This window comes from Sturnus vulgaris, chromosome 9 (genome assembly GCF_052056855.1).
Source record: "Sturnus vulgaris isolate bStuVul1 chromosome 9, bStuVul1.hap1, whole genome shotgun sequence".
NCBI lineage: Eukaryota > Metazoa > Chordata > Aves > Passeriformes > Sturnidae > Sturnus > Sturnus vulgaris.
The window spans coordinates 7510272-7533056 of NC_142251.1; the positions used below are offsets into that span (position 1 = coordinate 7510272).

The 22785-nt window shown below is 45.4% G+C and overlaps 1 protein-coding gene across 3 annotated transcripts in view; it reads left to right on the plus strand.

Annotated features, from left to right (window-relative positions):
- BEND5 (BEN domain containing 5) overlaps positions 1 to 22785 on the plus strand; it is an 875016-nt gene that overhangs the window by 847001 nt on the left and 5230 nt on the right. For all 3 annotated transcript variants that reach the window (XM_014870680.2, XM_088169741.1, XM_088169740.1), the window contains exon 12: positions 15156 to 15252. In XM_014870680.2, the coding sequence (XP_014726166.2) occupies positions 15156 to 15252 (97 nt within the window). The remainder of the gene's footprint in view (positions 1 to 15155; positions 15253 to 22785) is intronic.

A 22785-nucleotide genomic window follows, 5' to 3' on the forward strand; every position in this document is an offset into this window, starting at 1 on the left:
GCAATAAAGGAATTGGTCTCTTGGGACAGGAATAGCAGGGCTCTGGAGCCACTGTAGGCTTGGCTGAGTTGGCTTCTTCCATCATAAATTCATCTAATGTTCATCAGGTTACTGCAAGAGAAACAGGGGGATGAAAGAATGGTGGATCTAGACACCTAGCACTTTCAGAATTTGCTTGCCAGAATCTCTTCAGTCCTTTTTGACGACCCTGAGTTAATTTCACCCTTGTTCTCTGGGTTTTTGACTGAATTTACTGGTTGATCCAACATGAAACTTCTACAAAAAGCCTGAAATAAGTAGAAGTCTCTCTGTTGGATTCCCTGTAGATCAGGTGTTGCTGAAGCAGATGCTTTAGTCAGAACTAATTAGAGTTCATCTGGTTGCATAAAAGAGACAATATTGTAGCATTGAAATCATTGAAATGCTGAGGTTGTTTCCACTGGAAAGGTCCTAGTTTTTATTTTCTCTCCATATTTTAAAATGGAGTTGATACTAACATATGCTCTTTTTTTGGAAACACATGGTTTGGAAAACAAAAAAACACTAATAGTAATTTTGATATTTAAAATAAAATAAATAAATAAAACCCCAGAATTGCAGTCAGCTCAAGTGCTTCTTCTGAGCAGTCTAACATACTCTGTCTGACAAACGATCTGCAAACAGACCCATATTTTCTCAGCTACATCAGCTCAAAATTACTTTGCCAAGCAGTTCTTGGGTGGCTGCTCAATTGCTGGCTGTTCTTCATGGGAGCCATGCTTTGACAGGAGATCTGCTTCCAGTGGGCTCTCCTCTCCTTTGGTGTTTCCTTGGGCCTGCATTTGCTGAACCTCAGTCAGGCATCACCCCATGGCTGTGAGAGCTGAGCCAGCACTGCCCTTATTTCTTGAGAACTGTGAGGAAGGCAGTGGACAGCAGGTACAAACGTAGCTGGGGCAAAGGGATTTTCTCCTAGAAAATCTTTGTGAAAGTATTTTTATGCTAGTCCCTGGTCTTCTCACCAGACAAGGTGTCTACACTGTCTCTTCTCGTGCAAGCATCAGCTTGATCAAGGACAGGCAGGTTCTCATGGACCAAGTGAGGACATGGCTCCTTTTCCTCTTTGTGCTGCTGCATTTCCTCGATGGGGCTGCAAACATCACATCCCCTTTTACACTTTGGTTTTAATCTGTGTCAGATGGAGGAACCCAGCAGCCTTTGAAAGGTTTTTGCTATTGGCAGGTATTCTTTTATTTGTTGTGGTGACCAGCTCTTTACACCTCACAAGTTCTAAATTAATTTTTGCTTTGGGAGCACCACTTTAAAGGATGTACTGCAGCAAATGTTGATTCCTGGCTCAGGACTTGAAGTTGTGCCTGTGTGGTGTTTCCTGAGGTCTTGGTAGGCTTTCCAGGCAACAGGGAAGGGAAATTGGTTCTGAAAAGGGCTGAGCCATGTTTATCCCATTCTGTGTCCAAGGAATTTGGAGAAGTGTAACTTACCTGTTCAGCTCAAGGACAGCTCCTTGCTGCAGGAGCAGCACTGCTGCTCATACAGGGAGAAGGGGCTCATCCCTTGGTGTAAATCTTATAATTCTTCATGTGGACACTGGCTGGTGGCAAAGACAGGCTGCTGGAGTAGGTCAGGTTTGGTCTGAAGTAGCTTGGTATTTCTTGTGAAAGAATCTTTTATTCCTGCTCTCTGTAGATTTTTTTTCTAGACAGACCAGAAACTCCCTGTCCTTTTTGTGCTTTCTCTACTCTTTGTGTGCTAGAATAGCTGAGGTATATTTCTCTTTTAGCTTCTTCAGTCCCTGCAAAGCCATATACAGAGCAAGCACTGATTTCCTGCACCATCCTACTAAATGAATGGTTGGTTATTCAACAAGAACACAGTCCCAAAAATACCAACTCCCCCAGCCATTGCCAGGCCCTTGCAGCATGATCCAGCTGTTTTTCTTCAGGTTTCCAGAATGCTCATGGTAGACCAGGGGGTCCTGTCTGAATGCAGATCGAGACATGTAGCTCTGCCTCATTTCCAGCCTCACAAGTTCCTCCCCAGCCTGTCATCCCTTGTCCCCTATTCCTGGTCCCTACAGCCCTGCACCCCCCACTTGCAGATGCTCCTTGCTGCCCTTGTTTGCTTTAAGAAGTTCCTCCCTGTGCCCTACCAGCTTGTTTTCACAGGCAGTGTATTTATTGCTGGCTGGCACACGCCAGCGCTTGGACATACATTCAATTATCTTTGAACAATTTCCATTTACTCTGGTTTTGCTCTTTTCCCTTTCAGTTTCACTGAACACTGCCTGTATTTTCTCAGAGCTTTTCCAACTGCAACACAGCCTGTTTGTGTTCTTCCTGGTTTTTTTCTTTCTTTCTTTTTTTTTTCTTTCCACATTTTCCATGTTTTCATTAAGCTCCCTCACTAAACTCTGATGATCATTCCTCCACTGCTGTCCTTTCTGTACATTTGCACTGAAAAGGGTCCAAGTTTAACCTCAGTGTGTTAAATGCTCCCTTCACCTGGAAGGAAATCAATGGTACAGGCAGATTGGGATTTTACCTACTCTCCCACACCGAAACGTATTTCTTTTTGATGTCCCCCTTTCTTGTGGTTTTACTAGTACCTGATTTTCCATTAAAACTGTTATGCCAATGGAGTGCATTATGGGGATGATAAGGGTAATTTCTGCTTACTGTCAGGTGAAGGTGTTCTCAGGTATGGAATCTTCCCTGACAGCATGCCTACAACTCAGACTTGCTGCTTTCCACTGGTTGTTCTCCCTTCCCTCTAGCTGGTAAAACATGACTGTATCTGGATCAAGTCTTTCATAAAATCCCTTATATTTTTGTAACACAGACATTTGGATTTGCTTTCCACAAAGAGATGGGATATTGCTAGAAAGGAAAGGTTTTGATTGTCCATCTCTGGGATCATCCAGACTGGATGATTTTCTGTTGAAAAAATGACTCTTAGTCAAAATCTTCAAGAGCAGGGAAGTATCTGCAGCACAGAGGGACTCGAGCTATTTTTAAAGAAGCTGGCTCAGGCACAGGAGAAGCAGCATGAGGTGAGCTGTGCAGAGACACATGGGGCTGGAGTTTGAGTTCTCATGATAGTTCAAGTGGCCCTGTAACACACCACAGGTACTTCTGTGACTGCAGCACAGATACCAGCCTGTCACACAGCAAAGGGCTCCTCACCTCCAGTGGGGGCTCTCTGCACTGACATCCCTTGATTTAATCAAGTTTCTGGTGATTTGGATGAGAACCTGTGGAGATACCATGAAATTTAGGAAAGAAGATGGCAGAGGGTGATCTACCACCATGAGAACTGGAGCCTTTTGTCTGAGCTGTCTCCTTCACAACTTCATTAGCAAGAGGTAGTGGTGGGAGCTATCACAAAGATACCTTCTGTAAATGCTTTTTTCCATTCACCCACCCAGTTTGTGAGCACAGCCACCAGACAGAGACCTTTAGCCTTTCTCCTGTGAGTACCTGGGTATCACTTTCTTAGTGGGCACGGAGCTAATTGAAGGGTAGTTAATGCCATCAAGCATTGGGATGTATTTATATTTTTAACTACATGTAAGTGATTATCAACATTATAAATAATTACAGTCTGCCTCCCAGCCCCTCTGCTCCATTCCACCCTGCTAATTGCAGCGCTTAGATCTCAATGAGCTCATTATGTTTTGTCGATATTCAGCTCTTTGGCTGGCTCACTTCGGAGGGACCGGGGGGACACAAATGGGAGCTAAAGATTGGAAATGCCAAGCTCCCAGGGATTTGAGTTAGTGATCATCGCTGCTTCATCTCTATGCACAATTTATTCAGCACTCCACCTTCCCTAATAAATTATAGATCCCTCAAAGGGAAGCTTTGCCAAGAGATGGGCAATTGCCTTGCTCACGGGGGAGCCCATTCTGTGAGGTATTGAGCATCTCTGACATCTGGTCTTCGCAGGATTGGATCCCTCCTGCCCTTCCCCTCCACCCGTCTCTTCCACCCCTTTTGGGAAGCATTAACCTTTTCACTGTGATGTATGCGAAAGGGCGACAGTCAGCAGTGGCAGCTCCTAATGGATTCTGTTTGTCTGGTTGTTTGTTTGTCTGAACTGCCTGCAATGCTGTCCAGACCTCTTGGAAAAGCAAGCCCAGAGTGCAACCAATGTTTTAATTAGCAGCAAAAGGCAGAGAGGCTTTTAAAGAACAGTGTTTGAATTCAGAAGTTAAGAGCAGATGAATGTGGGACAGGAGATTTGGGATTCCATCCAGCTGAAGACAGTGGTGCCCTTAAAGAGGAGCTGAATTTTCAGTCTCAGGGCAGAGTGGTGAATGGTGAGCTGGTTAGAGTGGTCTTTTGGGGCTTGTGGGCTACAAAGTGGTGATTTTGTGCCCTTTAGTCTTCTTCCTGGAGATGCAAAAGGAGCAGAGGCTTGTCATAATTCCCTTACTAAGGACTGAGAAAAATCCTGGTGGAGAGTGCTCCTATACAGCAAGATCTGAGCCTAAGGAACTGAGTTATAGGGCAACCCTTTGCTGACCCCTCCATCCTCAAAAAGATTCAACTCACCTTTCCCCTGGCCTCATAGCTGTTTTCTCTAATTCTGTCTTAAGATGGAGATGCCACTGCCTCTCCAGGAGATATTTTTCTAGTGCTTCACTAGTCCTATCACTGTAAAGCTTCCCCCTAAGTCTAATCTTAATGTTTTATTGTAAATTAAGGCCATTGCTTCTTGTCCCATCACTAGTAGATGCTGAAAATTTTATCCTGTTCTACATAAGCCTTTATTTATTTGCACATTCTCTATCACTATTCCATGGTCCAAAGTCCAGAAGTTTTTTCAGCTTTTCTTCCTTGGACTTTATGTACTCCCAATCAGCCTTTTTTTAAGCCCTTGAAGTATCCAGACAATGAAGCTGAAATTAAACCAACTTCAGGAGCTCTGTGTCCCTACAGCAGGCAAACACTGCTTCCCACAAGAGCCTGGGATGCAGCTGGGAGCTCCTCCATGCAGCTTTGCAGTGACCAGAGGTGCTGCTCACTGAAGAGACAGTCCCAGCCCTCTGCATCAGGGCCACAGCTGCTGCAAACATCCTTTGCCATCCGTGGATGAATATTCCCCAGTGATTCCATGTGAACACCAGAGCCAGGAGTGGCTCTGAGAGGGAGGAGCTCTCTCCAGGTCTCACAGAGGTTGGTGCTGCTGTGTCACCTGAGCTGGGCATCAGTGAGATTCCTCCAGGATGATACTGGAACTTGTGAATAGAGGCAAACAGTGCTCCTGGAATTATATCTTGTTAGTAATATGGAAATAGAGATAGGCAACACAAATAGACTGTGAGACTGTGCCAATAGCAAAATAGGATAGGTTTAACAGAAGAGTCACATAAAATACTTTAACCAGAGGCTGCTGATTAAATTATTGTCACAAGTAGGTTGCTAGGAAGCCCCTTTTCACCAAGGATGGCAGTGGCTATAAAGCTGCCCACCAGTCCATGCTCAATTCCCTCACAAGAACTTTCCCTGAGATGCCCCTTTTAAAATTCAAGGGCCACTCCTACGCTGACTGTAGAGCAAGACACTGCCAGCTGTTCCAGGAAATCTGGTTGTTGTGACAATGACAGGAGATGGTGGATCTGAAGTTTGGCAATGGCTTATTCCCATCAGAGAAACATGGGGAAGAGGCAGGCAGTGGAGAAGGGGAGAGCTGCAGACCTTTCCAGCATCTTTCTGTGGACACAGCCCTGCTGCTGCCAGCAGCCCTTCCCCAGGGGACATGATGTAGGAAAACAACCCAGCTTCAGTGAGAAGCTGTTTTAGCAAGGGCTTTGTGACAGCAGTCAGACGAGTGATATTTGTGGCAGGGACTATGTATAACTGTATTTGTGTTTATGTAGATTAAATATATATATATACACACATATATATACGTATGCATAGTGCCTTATCACTGCATTCCAGCTTGAATGTAAAACACAAAGGAAAAATCAAAGGGTTTAGAAAAACCTAAATTTATCTGGGAATGGGAATTATATTAGCAAAGAGGCAATTAATTTAGAAGTGGTGGAGATTATAGTAATATTTTACTTCTTCCCTACAAAGACAAAAATATCATTAGTTTCTCTACCTACCAGTAATAGCTCTAATCCTCTTCTTACCTTCCAGCACCACCTCTCTGGAGTGACCACCTATCAGGTGTGTCCAGCTGATGTGGGGAGAGCTCATGGGTGTCCCTGCTTTGGGGAGGAAGCCCCCCTAGTGCAGATAACCTCAGTGTGGGGTGGGCCCTTCAGTCTGGGGGAGCAGTGAAGGCAGAAATGAGGTCTTGGCATTCATGGCCTCATGTCCCTTCCTTCCAGCATCATTTAGCTCTGGTTGTTCTCTCACCCTGTAGTGCCACTCACCCCAAGAGCCCTCCAGCACTGAGCCATCCCCTGCTCTGCAGCCTGTGCCCCAGCCCAGCCTGGTCCTTGCAGAGGGGCAGGAGCCCTGGCTCTGCCTTGGCCAGGCACAGTTGCCATTGCAAAGCCAATCCCTGGCTCTGCTTTGTGCTCTGGCAGCCCTGGAAACGCTCCCCTCCCAGCAGAGCTCTGGGCTGCCTGCAGCCTGCCCAACAGTGCCTTACTCTGAATCAATACTTGCAGATACTGGAGATAACTCAGGGAGAGAAATACATTAACGTAGACAAAGAAACAGAGATAATGGTATTTTTTTCTTCCCTCCCTCCCTTTTTTCTTCTTCCTTCCCTTCTCCCACAGAAAAAAAATTTAGTTTCTTCTCCCCCCATCCTCATCTCTATGATCTGCACTTAGCAGAGCTACAGACTCTTGAATTATTTCACAGTTTTCAATAAAGCATTAAATCTTTTTTAAAAACTGCTTGTTTTAATTGAAAAAAAATTCAATCAATCAATTCACCCCTTCTCTACCCTCCTGCCTTCTTCCCCTCCCCCAAAAAGACCCATTTGCAGTAAATAATCTGAAGCCAGACTTTCTGCTCTAAAGAAATAAATAATTCTGAATTTGCTGAATCCCGCCTGATCTCCCAGCTTTAAATCACTGCACTTTGTACTGAGCTCAGCTGAAATGCTGAACACACTGAAGCATGACTATTACTTGGAGGCTGCAAGTGTTTTTAAAGGCACAGCCTCTGAGGCCATGGTCCTTTTTCCTCACAGGACAGACTGAGAGAGGAGCTAAGCCAGTTCCTGAGGATACATGGTCCCTTCCCTGCATTTGGCCCACTACAAATGCAGATGGTGCCTTGTCTTGACTTAACAAAGACTGGCTGAAAGCAGGATAAATCCAATGTGAGCAAGTTCTTAAGAGCCATCTTGACTTAGACCATCTAACAGCCACTGGACTGAGTCCTTTTTCAGCTGGGTGACCTCAGGTAGGTCTCAGGAGGTCATCTACATCTGTTCAGACTCAGACACTGCCAATAGTTCCACCTGGAAACAGCAGAACCTGTGGTGTCCCAGCCAGGGAAGGAAGGTCCCCTAAAATCCCAGTGAATCCTGGCAATCACTGCCAGCATTCTTCAATTCTCTTTACTCAAAAACTTTAAACCCAGCTACACTCAGGCTTCTGCCACAAGGGAACACCCGAGTTTCTTAGTTCATCATGTTTCTTAGTTCCTCATATTTCTTAGTCAATCTAATTTCTTAATTTCTTCTTTTTAGGATTGCTCTTGTCAAAGCTATTTGACTATGCCCTGTCTGACAATGGAAGCTGCAGCTGAAGAGGGAAAATGCAGCACACAACAGATTACTGATGCCTGGTGGTGATTTATACAACTCATGAGCTTCCAGCAATTTAGAGATGAGAAATGGTTTATCCACACTTTGGTGTGTCGAAACACTCTTTCTACCATTTATCTTGAAACTGATTTTGTTTGGGTGGTAGTAAATGTTATGCCCAAATCCGTGTGTGGAATGTCTAATGGGAACTTCCAGGCCTGGAAGAACAGGGATCATCATGTTTCTGAGCTGAGATGTGAGGGACTAAGAGGATCCCCAAAGAGTTCAGCTTATGATTTTCCAGTGTATTTTGGGGGGTTTAATTACAATTGGAAAGTATTGTAGTGTTCTTGCATCTCCAACCAAGCTGGAAACAACTGTTAAAGCTTTGTTTTTCATGCTATTTTTCCCCCATGCATTGCAGGACATTAATTAGCGATAGAAGAAGGTTGTGAATGCTGGATTTTCACTCAGAAATTTCTTTCTCTGTCCTCATCCCTTCTCAGTACATCAGAGAGAATCAGCTCTGTAATTTTCATTGACTGTGTAAAGAGCTGAGGTCAGCTAATCCACAAGGGCTCCTTCCCAGAGCTGGCAAGTAACCAGAATTAAACAATAGCAAAGATCAGAAACGTTAAAATCACAAAAGAGACTCATCCTATGTTTTCCTGCTACTCTTATTAAAGATCCATCAGACATTAATGTAAGATCAGTAAATTCAGGCCCAAATTAATTTTGGGGCAGTTTGATAGAAGCTGTTACAATCAGGTTTTAAATGCATAATTTTAACAGTATACCAATTTACGAAGCGATGCTGATGCAATATTTTAATTAATTAAAATGTAGTGATGCTGAAATTCATTCTTTCAGGGTTTTTTCCTTTTTCAACTGTGAGCTTGGCTCTGACCTTTGTCCCTCAGAAAACCTCATCAGGAGTCAGCAACGCCAAGATATTTAATAAATCATTTTCTTTGGTCATTTTATAGCTTAGGCCAGATTACCATTTACAGGAGGGCCCATTTCCATCTCCCACTGGTGCAGAGGGACTGTAAGATGGACAAATGTCACTTGCATGGAGCAATGTGAAGAAAGCATGAGGATAATGGAGCAGCAGTCAGACATGTCCCTGTAAAACCCTGCTCACAGCTCTGGGAAAGGCACATGCATTCAGAGGTAAAATGAGCTGTGGCCCTGTGGCATTCCCAGTGCTACTCTGGTGGTGTGTGAGACATCTCAGCTCTCACTGTTTCCATGCTTGCTCGGGGCACCCTGAATTTCCTGTACCTGTCTGTGTGTCTCAAATCTTGTGTTGAGTCAGGTGCTCCCTTCTCATGGGCACGGGTGTGGCAGCCACCCCGCAGCTCAGTGTCAGGGGCAGGTTTCCATCAGCAGCAGAATGTGCTCAGTTGGGCACATCCTTCAGTGCAGATTTGGGGCATTGTGGTGCTCCCCCACACCTGCTCCCCTCCAGCCTCTGCTGCCCCTCCATGCAGTGTCTCTGTCCAGCCACTGGCTCCTGTGCAGCACCTCCACCCTCCTGTCTTTCCCTGTGTCCAGGTGTTAGGTGGGATCTGCCTGTTCCAGTTCAGTTCATGAGGACAGAATGGATGGCTGATATTGAAATGAGTTCACGGCAAACACAGCGTGGTCCTTGAGCACAGTCCCTCCGGCAGAGATAAAACAGTGCTCTCCAAGATACCTGTCCTCCAATCTCCTCTTTCAGAGCAGGAGGGAAAATTACAGGCCTCTGATTACTCAGGGAGAAGAGCACACAGCTCCCATCTTGGTAATTTCTTCCACCACAATCAAGCATTTCAGGAAAAGGGCCTGAAAGCCTGAAATGGTCGGTCCGGGATCTTTCCGCCTGGCTCCTTCCCTGATAACACACAAGAGGAATAGAAATGAAGGCTCGTCATTGCTGTTACCTTTTGCTTCCAAAAGCATCTGTCCTATCTGGGAGCAGGAGCTGGGGCTGTTGGGAATGAAAATGCTCTCCTTGGGGTAAGTCCCTTCGCTATTTCCAGGCTGGCAGTTCAGGGCATTTATAGATTTTAAGGCTGGATGGTCTGGCTGCATTTCTCGAGTTTGACCTGCTGAGTACCATGAGAGGGTGTCCCCAGTAATTCCCACATTGAGCCTAGTTCTTACACTGGAGCTATGGAAAACCCAATCTCCTCCCCACACTCCCATTTTAGAAGCTTCCTCCTTTGATAAAGATTTTGAAATATGTATCCAGCTGTGCTAGGCATTGGGAACATTTTTTCCTTGGAGTGAGTCCCAGGGAAGGATGCATCATCAGCATCCAGACTTGCACCATATTAAATGCTGGTGAAAAGCCTTGGAACAGCACCTCTCCCTACCTTCCTCCACCTCCAAGTCTCTATTTTGCCCCAGTGACACTTTGCTTGGAGTGGGCTCCCCATGAGATGAGACTGGGCAGCATCTGTTTATTAGAGAGCAGTGTCAGCACTGTGAAACAAAATAAGTAAGTAACTGGTGAAAACAGCTCTGCTAAAATAGAGGACTAGCTCTGATCAGTCTTGGCATGATATAACATGGTGGTTTAAAGCCCTGTAATGCCATTTTCCATTAGAGCTCTTGTTCGAGTCAGAAAGGGGTTTGATCCATTGATGGAAGCTGTTATAAACAGACGAGAAAACCTCATCCATATTTCTCTTGAGATTGTGTGAAGCTGACAGTATGCTCGCTGACCACAGTCATCTGGGACTCTCCCAAACAAAATAACCCTCTTTTCATAAATAAAAGGATCGTTGTTGTGGTGGACTGAGATTTGCTGTAAAATTCAGTTGTGTCAAACAAAGAGCTTCTTCTGTTTTTTAATTTGAGCTATTAAAAAGATTCATCTTTCTCTTTGTTCTCATTTTCCTTACCCTCTTTCTCCCTTTCCATTTTTTTTTCCTCTCTGTCTGTCTTTAGGATAAGTTAAAGCTGTTTGTCTGAAACAAAAGACTTGCGTGGGTCTGGTCAGTGGTGCCTCTGGACTGAATGGTCACATTTCAAATCCTGCTTAGGACTAAACTTGGATGAATTCCATAAGCTAATAACCCAGTGCAGTGTTTCAAATTGATGGAGGTGCCGTCCTCTAGATGAGACATAAAACCAGAGATCCAATCTGCTTGGCAGAGACCCCACAGGACTTATCAAAGATGAGTGGGGGCTGCTAACTGTTTTGCCCTTGTCAAATCCTTACCACCATCACGGTTTCTCTTCCTGTTCCAAAGCAATGACACTGGACCTTAAGAAAATGAGATGGTGAATTTGAAGGAGCCATCCTTTTTTCTAATTATTTAAAGCAGTTTGCAGTGTCTGGCAGAAGGAGGAAAGAGAGATAATCCACTCACTTGAAAGTGGAATGACCCTGAATTTCAAAAAGCAAAACAAAAGCGAGCGAATGGTGCCACCATGCTCTGCAGCAGTGACATTATTAAAGGATCAGTGAGCTATTAAAGCAGCAACATTTAGTACCTCCCCTAATGACTTGTACTGCTAACTGGTTTCCAAATTGAGATTTTTATTGCCTCCATGCACAGACAGAACAAGGCTCTGTCTGCGCTTCCAGAGGCTGGAGCTTAAGCAGACTGTTCACAATAGGCTCAATGAATCGTGTCAGCTGAAAACTAGTAATGGCTTGTGAGAGTCCCCTCTCTGTCCTCCTTTCTTACCAGGGCTGGAAGTTTTGGGCTGTGGGGCATGGTGGGATCATAAATGTGCAGGATTTTGCAGAGAGCCCAGCACGATTCTTGAACCTCTTAACATCTGTGAAATTTGGCAGAGTTGTGCATAGACAGACTGTCCTGAAAGCTCCCCAAATCTGCTGATGCCGTTCACAGAGTGAATGCTGTGAGAGGGCAATTGCAGGAGGGACACTGGTTTCCACTTCCAGGTAGAAATATGGAGAATGGAGGAATGAGTCTATGGAGGAGGAAGAGAGATGAGAAGGAGTTGTAGATGCTAGTGAAGGTGAAGATACACCCAGCTGTTTCCATCATGACTCTCCCAAATACATTTTGACTGTCTTGTCTTGAGCTGAGCTCCCATGTTGGGAATAGCTGGGAAATGGCCTTCTGTCAAGTGCAGTTCAGGCTAGGAAGGGAGTTCCTGTGGGCACACAGCACGTGTGATTGCAGAAAGGAAGCTGGATAAAAACCACCCAGCAGAAGTGGGTTTGGGTTGCAGTAGCTGTTATTTACGTGCTCAGGATACACTGTAAGTCAAAGTGGAGTTTGAGCCTTCCGTGCAGCAGAGATAAATGCAAATGTTATTGCTTTAATTTGTTTTCCTCTATTGGTTCTGCACACACGTGCTGCCAGCGGGTGCTGAGGGAGTCACGTCAGCTCCTGCCCAGGATGGACAGTCACAGGGAGAGGCCAATGCTGCTGCCCCTGGTTTTATGTATCAGGTGCCTGATTTCCATGACAGAAACCGCTCATCCCTTGCAGAAGTGACAGGCAGAGCAGAGGGGGCAGGATGGCTGGAGAGACTAGTACTAGAACATGCACATTTTTTATCCCATGCTGGTCTCTTTTCATCATTGCTGACTGCAAGTTATTCCCATTTTGTGACTTTTTGGTGGATGCACGTGGCACTGCATTTCCAGTTTCTTCATGCTCTCCATCTATCTGTGTGTCCATGCTCTGCAAAATGCCCTTACCTTTCTTGGCAATCTCAGCAAACAGGTCTCTATGTGAATTGCAAAATATGTTCAGAACTGTAAGAAAATGAGGTGAAGTGGCCTGAGAGGCCCTTTTATGTTTCCTTACCCAAACTTCATGCAGCACTAGTTATACCTAAACCATTCATGTCTGCTGTGGGTTTAACCTGTTCTTGAAGTCCTCTGGTCTGGAGATTTCCCAACGTGCTAAGGCAGGTTATTCCAGTGGTTAGCTGTCCTTAGCTTCAGAAAGCTGTTCCTAAGACGTGAGCTCAGCAGTGGAACCAGATTCATGCAGGTCAGGGTTAAGGCAGGGTTGTAAGGCAGGAGCTGGTGAAGCCACTTCCTCAGCTGCACCCTCTGCCATCCCAGGGCTTCCTCCCCCAGGACAGCAGGTCAGGTGCTTCCCACCGTGCAAACAAAAGCAATGCAGAGAGACAAAGAAAAGGGCAGCGGGGCCACTTCTGGCAGAGGAGCTTTCTGAGATTGCCACTGACAAAATGTCCTAGAGACTTTACCGAGTCCAATTACCACTTTATGTCTTTAAAGTGACGAGTAAATGAAAGAAACTACAAGATCAAGCCATGTTAGTCTTCTCAATCCCTTAAGTGTCTGACAGCCCTCTCCCCTTCTTCCTCGCTTCCTCAGACTACTCTGAACTCTTAACCTTCACCACTGCTTTGAGTCCACATCCACAGCAAGCAAGCTACCCTCAGCCATCTCCAAATTCTAGAAACAATCACAAAACTCTTTCATAGCAACACTGCCCTCCCTCGAATTGCAAAACTGCAGGCTGTCTCCAATTCTCTGAGCCTCCCTGCATGCAGGGCTGGTCGGCTGCAAGGGGAACCTGGGCACTGCCACAGCTGGGGAACAGCTGGTGCTGATCCACACAGCTGGTGCTGATCCACACAGCTGGTGCTGATCCTCACAGCTGGTGATGATCCACACAGCTGGTGCTGATCCTCACAGCTGGTACTGATCCACACAGCTGGAGCTGATCCACACAGCTGGAGCTGATCCTCACAGCTGCCTCTCCCAGTCCATGCAGACAGCACCAGCTGCTCCAGCTCTGCCCTGCTGCTGGCCAGGAGAACAGAGGTACTGGCAGCACACATGGTATTAGGATCACAACGAGCATCTCAGGAGGGACAGATCATGGAACCATCCCCAGGCACAGCGGTGGGAGCTGGAAAAGCAGGACAAGATCGTTGGAGAGAAAAGCAATGTCAGGAGTCATCCTCAGCCACCAGACCTGACTGCAGCACTAGCAGAGCTGGTGGCTGGATTTTTGCAGAAGTAAAGACTGTCAACGTCAGCTTGACCTTCCTTATAAATAAATAAATATAGGATAAGAAGGTCTCACAGTGATGCGTGAACCTGATGTCTCATGCTCACTTGTTTTGATGTGTCTAATGTAAGTGGGCGGGTAATAAAAGCTTCATTTAGAAGCCAGTGTCTTCAACAGCACTGCTGGAAGCCCCTGGGATGCTGCACTTCTGGAATTTTCCTCTAATGGAAACATCAGCAGATAACTATTGATAAAGCAAACATGCATATATGCACAAAAAAACCCAGCAGTGGTTTGTTTATCTTCCTGGACTGCTGGGTGTTGGATGCAAAGGTCTCTTCAGGCTCACCAGGTTCTGTGCCCACCTCAGCTGCCCTGCTGAAATGCTCCTCACCACAACCCTCTAGGGCAGTGTCCTGGAGCACCATGTGGTTACTGCAGCCTGGGCAGGCATCAGTTCAAAACAGGCAAATAAAGGAGCCTTCAGCCCCACAACACAGCTGTGGATAATGGATATCTCCCAGCTGGACATCACCCTGCAGATGATCAGGAGATGCTGCTCTGTAACAGGCAGACTTAAGGCTGACTTTTCACACGAACAGCAGATTCACCCCATGGACATGTTGTCTGGGATATTGTTTTCCAATGCAACCCACAGGTTATTCAACTTCTTTGAAAGCAGCTGAGTCGTTGGGGAGGTCTGGTTCCTCTGCCCCTGAGGTCTCCTGGCAGCTTTGATGTGCAGCACCTGCCTAATGCTGGGTTTAGGGGTCAGCTGAAGGAGAAATCGTGGCTAGTGAGAAGACACACCAGAGTTACTGCTGAACTCGTTAAGGTAACCTACTGTCCTTCCAGGTTGGTGCTAAAATCACCATTTCAGGTCCTGAATACAACACAGGGAAAGAACAGTGAATTCTCCCACGACATTCTGGGGGTCAGAGCTAAAGGTGTGGAGGGCTACAGCATTAATGCCAACCTTCAGCACACTGGTCCATGGCAGCTTCACACCATGGTAGGGCTGACCTTGTATCCTGGATACAGAAATACTGCCTGCATCCAAGCATTTTAAGGCAATTATTTTCTCTGAATGTGGAAATTGGAGGGCCCCTTTTGTCTAGTGTATTATTTCATGAGAACCACAGGGATCTGCAGCCAGGCGTGGGGGAAAAGGGAGATTGTTTCCTCCTGTCTGTGTTTTTATGCAGCATCTGCCTGTGAAAACAAGAAGCAAACAAGATGACCCCCACCTTATTTGCCTGTGTAAGTCATTTTTGCCTGAAGCCTGAGTTCTGTGGGATGGTTGATGTAAAACCTGTTCTTGTATTAAACAGCAATAACTTACCTTTAGACTCTGCTCTGTATTATTATTATTATTATTATTATTATTATTATTATTATTATTATTATTATTATTATTATTATTATTATTATTAATTATTTTTAAAATGTTCCTTAATTAAAAACTCACAGATATGAAGCTTGGAAGAAATGTGGCCAGGACGTTCTTGGATTATTACAGGCTGAACTCCTTGGTGGAGGGACCACTAGCACCCACTCCTAAACCTCGGTAGGTCAGAAAGCAATTTCTCTTGCTTTAGCTGGGCTGCCTTTTTAATACCTTTCATGACTAAACTTCAGTGCTACTGCATTACAACTTTATAATAAGTGCTAGTCTAACTGTGCTTATTTTATTGAAATTCCATTTGGAAATAAAGCATTTATGATCAGGAAAGATACCTGGTTTATGTCTGAAAAAATATTCAGAGGATTTTGGAGATATCGATATCTTTCCTGAATTCTGTCTGCTGTACACCAATCTCACACCAGTATCTTTAATGGACTTAGCCTTCATTTATCTCCTGAGAGCAAATCAGACCCACTTTTATTTCGCAAAGTTTTAATTCTGGAAGTGAAAACTTTTTCAGCACTTCAGGAAGTTACTGGCAAGGCTATGCTGAGGCAGAGTTCTCCACCTCCTCTTGGAGCTGCTGCAGTACTGGCAGCCAGAGGCAGGTTCCTTCTTGTTCCTTTTTGTTCCTTCTTGTTCCTCCTGCCAGTCCAGCTGGACACTTTATCTGGGCATCCCCTGTTGCTCTGAGCCCTTACTCCAGTTTCACAAGCTCAGTGGGTGTTAGTCCAAAAGGAAGGGGGACCTGCAGTGAGGCACAGGTGAGCAAGGCACAAAGGAATGAAATGCCCAAGCTTGGCTCCCTGCAGCACTGCTGGTCCTTCTCTGGTGTTGGCCAACTGCATCCTTTCACTGCCCCTTAACTTGTGTGAGGAGCAGGGGAGATACCACTGAACTGTCTATGGAGAACCTGCATTCCTTGAGCTGGAAAAGCTGTGTAACAACATTCAGAGGGGAGCAGAGCAGGAACCAGAGCACCTGTTTCATGGGAAACACCATGTTCAGTATTTGCCTCTGTTCTGAGAAAACAGCAATAATGCCTCCAAACTGAAACATTTCAATTAAATGCATTTGGACCAATTGGAATGTTTCATTTGGGTTTCAACTCTTAACAGCACAAGCAAATATAGTTTACATTTTGCAGTGGAAAAGGCAATTCCAAATTGGCAAGGGAGGCAGCTGAGCCTTGAGATTCACTCCTTCCTTCTACCCACTTTTTTCCTCCCTTAAAAGAGTAGCTGTGGGCATGTTCCTTGTTTGCAAAGGAACACTTTGCTACTGAAGATTTTCTAGTGATGTATAAGATGGATGTTACAAATATCAGCCCAGACCAGAGAGCAATTGCTGGAGTTCCTTCTGCAGCCTTTAAAAATCCTCTCATTGCAGCCATTCTGGCAGTTCCTTATATATGTGGTCAGAGCCAGGCTGCCTGTGTTAGGCCTGCTTTGAGCCCATCTCCCTTTTCTGTTTGTGATCTTGACACCACAGTTTAGGCTGGCTCAAGGAGGATTGTCAGCACTGCAGTTCTGAATGCTCTTATCTGCTGAGACCTGCAGGGTTAGCAGAGAAAAGCATCCAGCATCTTCCTCTCCTCCAGAAATTGAATGTATCATTTCTCTCAGACTCCCAGGGGCCACAGCCTCCAAGGCTAAAAACCCACAACTATTACTGAACCTAATTACCACCTGACAGCAAAGTGCTTTTCCATAGCATCATTCAGTTACCTCATCAAAAGGAATGTTTGTTTGCTTTCTTCATTTTAAATTAAAGAACCACTGACAGTGGTAACTGAAGCATTTTAATCTCATCAAATATCCATGTCCATCTCTATAGAGACAGCCATGCCAGCAGGGAAAGATATACATCTCTAATCAGGTTGCACAGAGCAAATTTTTCTAGTTCCCCCACCAGAGCCTAATGCAGTGAGGGATCTTTTGTTTGGGGGGTGCTACTTCACAGAAAAATCCTACATATGGGCAATGGTCAGCCCTAAGCCAACAGATGTTTACGGAATAGACTTTTAAAGATTCATGTTGTTAATTTCCTGATGGATTTCAAATACTGGCTTTTCCCTGTAAGTAGATAAATGCCTTCTATTTGTATCCTGGGCTTTGTCACCTGACATTTGACATTTGATCAGAGCCTTTACACACACACATACGTCTACATATATATATAGATACACACACACCTACAACATACACCAGTGAAATTAAATTGTTCTTTGAAGCTGCTGTGTTAACTGCAATCCTCTCCAAAAGGAATTCTTGCAAACTGCTGGGAAACAGAAGGGAGATGGCTGTGGCTTTAAATATGCCTTGGCTAGGCAGTGGCACTAGGAAAGGACTGGAATATGTAAAATGATACTAAATATCTGTGTAATCAGGACTAATTATATGGCACAGTTATTAGTGGAAACAGGACATGTTGTGCCCACAGTTTATGAAAATATATTAAAACATTACTGGATTTCACATAGTCATTGAAAGAAAGCTGCAGAGTTAATAAACGTGTAAGGGACAACTAATTGCCTGCTTTGTCCCAGACTAGGACAGGCAGAACAATTTCTGTTTGAGGGAATTAGTGCAGCCAAAATGTGTTAGAATGACAGGCCTGGAAATAGCAACAACCTGCAACACATCCAGAGCACGTCTGACTGTAAGGAAGGAAATGTTTATGCTGGAATCACTGTGTTTAGGAGAAGGAAATTGAGGCACAAAAAGGGAAAGGTGGACCTGAGGGTCAGAAGTGGGGCTGGTACCCGAATTCAGGCACCTTTACAAGAGCTTTGTCCCTGCAGTCAGGCTGTCAGAGAACAGCTGTCCTGCAGCATAGGCAATGCAGTTGAGTGGGAACAGAATCAGGAACATCTGGAGTAAGAGGCAACAACTGATGCAACAGCTCTGGTTACAGAACAAGATTGAGACTGGAGGTGGGGCACCCTCTGCTACCAAAAATGCAGCTTATTTCAAGGGTCAAGAGAAATAACTGTGTCTGTATTCTGTGTATAATGTGATTATGTGCCTATAAGTGAATCCACCTGGTTGGCTAGACCTGGGGTTAAATTCCACTTGTCCTTGCCTACAGGAGCCCAAATGCCACCTGTATGCCACATATCACAGAATTACACACTGGTCTGGGTTGGAAGGGACTTTCAAGATCATCCAGTTCCATCCCCTAGATGATGGACCTTCCACTATCCCAGGTTGCTCCAAGCCCCATCCAACTTGGCTTTGAACACTTCCAAGCATGGGGAATCCACAGCCTTTTAGGGCAACCTCTTCCAGTGATGGAGCCCAGCACAACTTATCCAGCTCCTCCCAGAACCTTTCACCCCCTTCCCTCTGACTCAGCATCCCCCCATGTCCCCTTGGAGTGAGCCCAGAGACCACAGAGCTTCCCACAGCCTGTAAATGAAGGCCAGGTTTCAAGCAGTAACCCCAGTGTGTCCTGCAGTCCTCATGACCCTGTGACCCAAAAAAACCACCCAGTTCACAAAGATAATGTCTGCTGTTATCAGCATGCTGAGCAATTGCTTTCCTGAAGGTGATATGTCTGCAGCAAGGTAGGAAAACATCAATGACTCAGCTGAGGAGGGCAAGAAGATTAGAATATTTTCCTCTGTGAGCTAATGAATTAAAAGCCTTGCTGAAAATGCTGCATGCTCTTTGGCGTGACAAACCAGAAGACTCATGAATTTCTAGCAAGGCAAGAGAGAGAGCTCTGTGCTGCCTGCTGGAGAAGAGAGCACTCCCACTTAGCTGTGCTTGAGAGAGGCTCAGAGAGCCCGTCCTGGACACTAGGACAGCTCTAAGGGTGGGTCAAGTGGGCACAGAGCAGGAGAGAGCAGTGCAGAAGGGGGCTGTTGGACAGCAATGAAGGTTCATGCCCTTCCTCTCCTCCTGTTCCTTTTCTAAGCTGTTCAGTGACCAGAGAGTTCCATCCCCAGTGCACTCACTGGGAACCATTTGAGTGGAGCTCCCTTTGATGCTGACAGTGGCTCAGGGAGCTCCTCCTCTTACTGAGTCTCTGTCCTGCTCTCACCTCCTTCTACTTGTGCCAGAGGAAAGGTTAAGATTTCTTGGGTTGAAAGTGTGGAATGTCCTCCTCTGAAAGGAGGTTGGTAAAAGGTGAAAAATTTGTAAGATTAAGAGACAGCAGAGTACAGCTGTTACAGAGAATGACTAAGGTGGAAAAACAGAATTTTTGGTGAAAAATTCACAAATGCCAGTTAGCTTGCACTGCCTGAAGCTCATCCCTTTGCCCATATCAACATTTCTCTGTTCTTTCGCTCTGGCTCCCTGGATACAACACAGCTCTGCTCCAGCACAGCATCAGCAGAAGAGATCTTCCCTCTTTAGATCACTGACATTTTTCCTCTGAGAGCCACCAGGTCCATGTTACTCATATTTTGGACACACTGAATTTCAAATTTTGGATGTCCTGAGTGTTTAAACAGCTCTGGCAGAGGTTAGGGAAGATGGATTTTGAAGAGAGACAGTGTGGGTATCCTGAAAAATCCCACCTGGGCTTTGCTGGGGGAGCATTCTGCAGCTCATGTCTGCCCCATATTTTCCTGTAGGTAAAACCCAGGTGCTCTGCTCACAGAAGTATTGGAAAAGAAATTCCTTCCTATGTGGAATCTCACAGTTGCTGCACTGATACTCATGAGAGAAAAGCCCAGGAGAAGACGAGTAAGAGCAGAGATTTGATGGCATGCGGCAAATAATGCCTGGGGCCACACACTGAATGAAAAAAGGACAGAACAAAATATTGACTGGCCCTTCATTAATTGCCGTCTGTCCATCGTGCCCTGAATAAAGCAGCAGCCTTGCTGAAGAAAAAGTAGGCTGTGATGAGGTAATTAAAGACCCCATCAGAAGGCATATCTGCCAGGAGGTTGAATTAAAATTGCTCTGACAGCCTTTATTCTGGCAATTCCTCCTTTTGCTGCTTGACTTTGCAGCTCTAATGATGATGTATGAGAGCACAGCTGTGTCTCCAACAGGCTGGGTCTGCCCACGGGACCATCCCACCATCCTTGGAGACCATGGGCACTGTTTTCTGCACCACACTGGGTGGGCATGGGGAAAGTCTTTGTGTGTGGGCACAGTCTGACCAAAGGTAGGTCCTTCTGCCTGGACAACTCATTTTGAGCCCCATCTCGACACTAAACAGCTGTGCCCAGAGGTTGTGTGGGCTGACAGGCTCTGAAACCATCCCAGGGCTGTGCTGCTCTCTGGCATGTGCTGAGCGTGGGTCCTGCTGCCACACTGGGTCTGCAATGTTCTCCCCAGTTCACCTCTACCTGTGTTTCAGAAAAAGTCCTCTCCACGCTTCCAGGCTCAGGATTTTTGAGGTTTCATCTACCTCTGGTTGTGCTTTCTTTGACCTGGCCATGACAGATGTGAGAGCTGGAAGTGAAGCCACGTCCCTGCTTTATTCCAGAGAGGTTCTGTTTCCATCCCCAGCTCACTTGTCCCAGACTTAAATTATTGTCTTGTTGTCTTTTCTCTGACCATTTTCAGTGGCTAAGAGGAGAGCAAAGTGTAATAAACAGGAAAAATGTTCTAGACCAAATGTGAAAGGTCAGCAAAACCTCTTACAATTTGTAGAGTAGGGAGGAAATGGAATGAGGGCAACAAAATAGAAAACAGTCAAACAGCTTCAATTGGATTTCTAGGTCTGTAAATTGTATTAGTAAAGGGAGCACTACTAAGGTTTAAAGGCAAATTATATGTTTTGCCTAAAAAAATAATTTTGGGGGGTTTTCCTCCCTTCTGTATTGGTAATTATAATCTGTCAGCTCACTCCCACACACGTCTGCACCTTTTATGCAACTCTTGCTACTTGTAGCTGTCATTAAAGAACACCTTCCAAGCTTTGAACAGTGACATTTGAGTGGGTTCAGTGAAAAGGATTCATTTACAGAGTTTAGAGATGTGCAGTGCTTGGCCAGCTCCCAGCAGAGGCTTCACCAAAATTCCTCATTACAACAATTAGCTTCTCAAACACTTGGGAAGGAGGCTGCCAGCTGCAGGGATTTTACCCTGGATTTAATCACGTGCACACTAAAGCCCATGCAAACACCCAAATACATGTCCAGCTTGGTCCTGCTCTTGGAGACTCCCTGAATAGAGGGAGTGTAAAAATACTTCAGGATAGGGAACTGGTGTGTCTGATGAGGGGCCTAGCAAGCAAAAATAATTTGCATTACTGTATGAGGTAGACTGGGTCCACATTAACAATCCCTTTCAAAATGAAGGTGCTGTCAGCTGTTTTAATTTAATTTACTCCACCTTAATTTACTTTTTTGGAAATGAGCTAAATGAGTAAATTGAATTATGGCTACTTTAACTCTGAAGGAGCATATCACATAAGAGTTTGCTGTGGTTTCACTAATCAGCTTTGCATTTAAATCCTAAATGTATTTAGATTAGCTCTCACAGGCATCCTCACATAGGTATTCCTGCAGATACCCACCTGTTCTCCTTCCATGGTCTTGTTGCTCTGAGGAAGCCAGGGCTCAATAAGGAGATTTACAGCATTTGTGTTACTCCATGCATTACCCTGGCCTGGGATTTTCCTGCTCGGAAAGCAGAGACAGAGACCTGTGTGAAGGGAGGGCTGGCATGGATAATGTCTGATGTACACAGCATGTTAATCCCAGTATCATACTGGTACCTGAATGAGACTGCCATTTTCTGCTACATCTCATCAGGTGAGTGCAATCCATTATTGTTCTGCTGCTCCTTAGGAAATGGGAGGATAGGAGCCACGACAAAACCCATTCCTATGTTCTCTGCAGCTTCCAGGGTCCACACGGATGGCTGTGTGTGAGCCACGTGAGTTGCTTGTAATTGTGGTTCCTTCTCTTTTGTGATAGTGTGGCTCCAGCTATAAACTAATTATTCCTGCCTCTGGGCACTGTCTCCTGGATAAAGCAGGTGTGTCTTGCTGCACTGAGCTGGGGAGGGAGGAATTGAGGGATGGATGGCAAGCAGCAGAATCCCTTCTGTGGTGGAGGGAGAGACATATGCACACCCTCTAACATCTGCCTTCTCTATCAGCAGTGTGGGCCAGCCCCTGCACTCAGAAGGGCAGAGCCATAGGATACAGACGTGAGGAGATTTTCAGGTAGTGCTGGGATTCTCCACACACCACTTTAGTGGGGTTTGTATGGCCCAGAAGTCACAATGTGCTGCAATGGATGGGTAGGCACCTGGCAAACATGACTACATGCTCACTCACCAGAGACAGGTGCTGCTGACTCCTGGAAAAAAAGAAAAATCAAGCCTGTGGTAATGGCTGAGGATTTCTGACCTTTGCTCTAACATTTGAAATTTGTTTTTATTGCTTCTAATTGGCCTTGCTTTGGAGCATGCACATTATCTAACTGTCAGGGCACTGGCTGTCATTATCTGCTGGGTCATTTGGTTTGTGTTCTTTATGACTGAAACTTGTCAGGCATTCCCAGAAAATACTGTGCTCCCCTTGCAGTGTCAAACATGGTGCTGGTTAATTGTGCATCCCTGAGAGTGAAGCATTGGGACTGATCAGGCATTGATTGTTTAGCTGTGATGGACACAATGGAAACGTGTCTCCTCTGTATGGAGGGGAAAGTGTAAAAATTAGATCAGCAGCAGCACGACAGCAGCCAGATTTCTTAGTTTCAGGGATCAGAGGTTACCC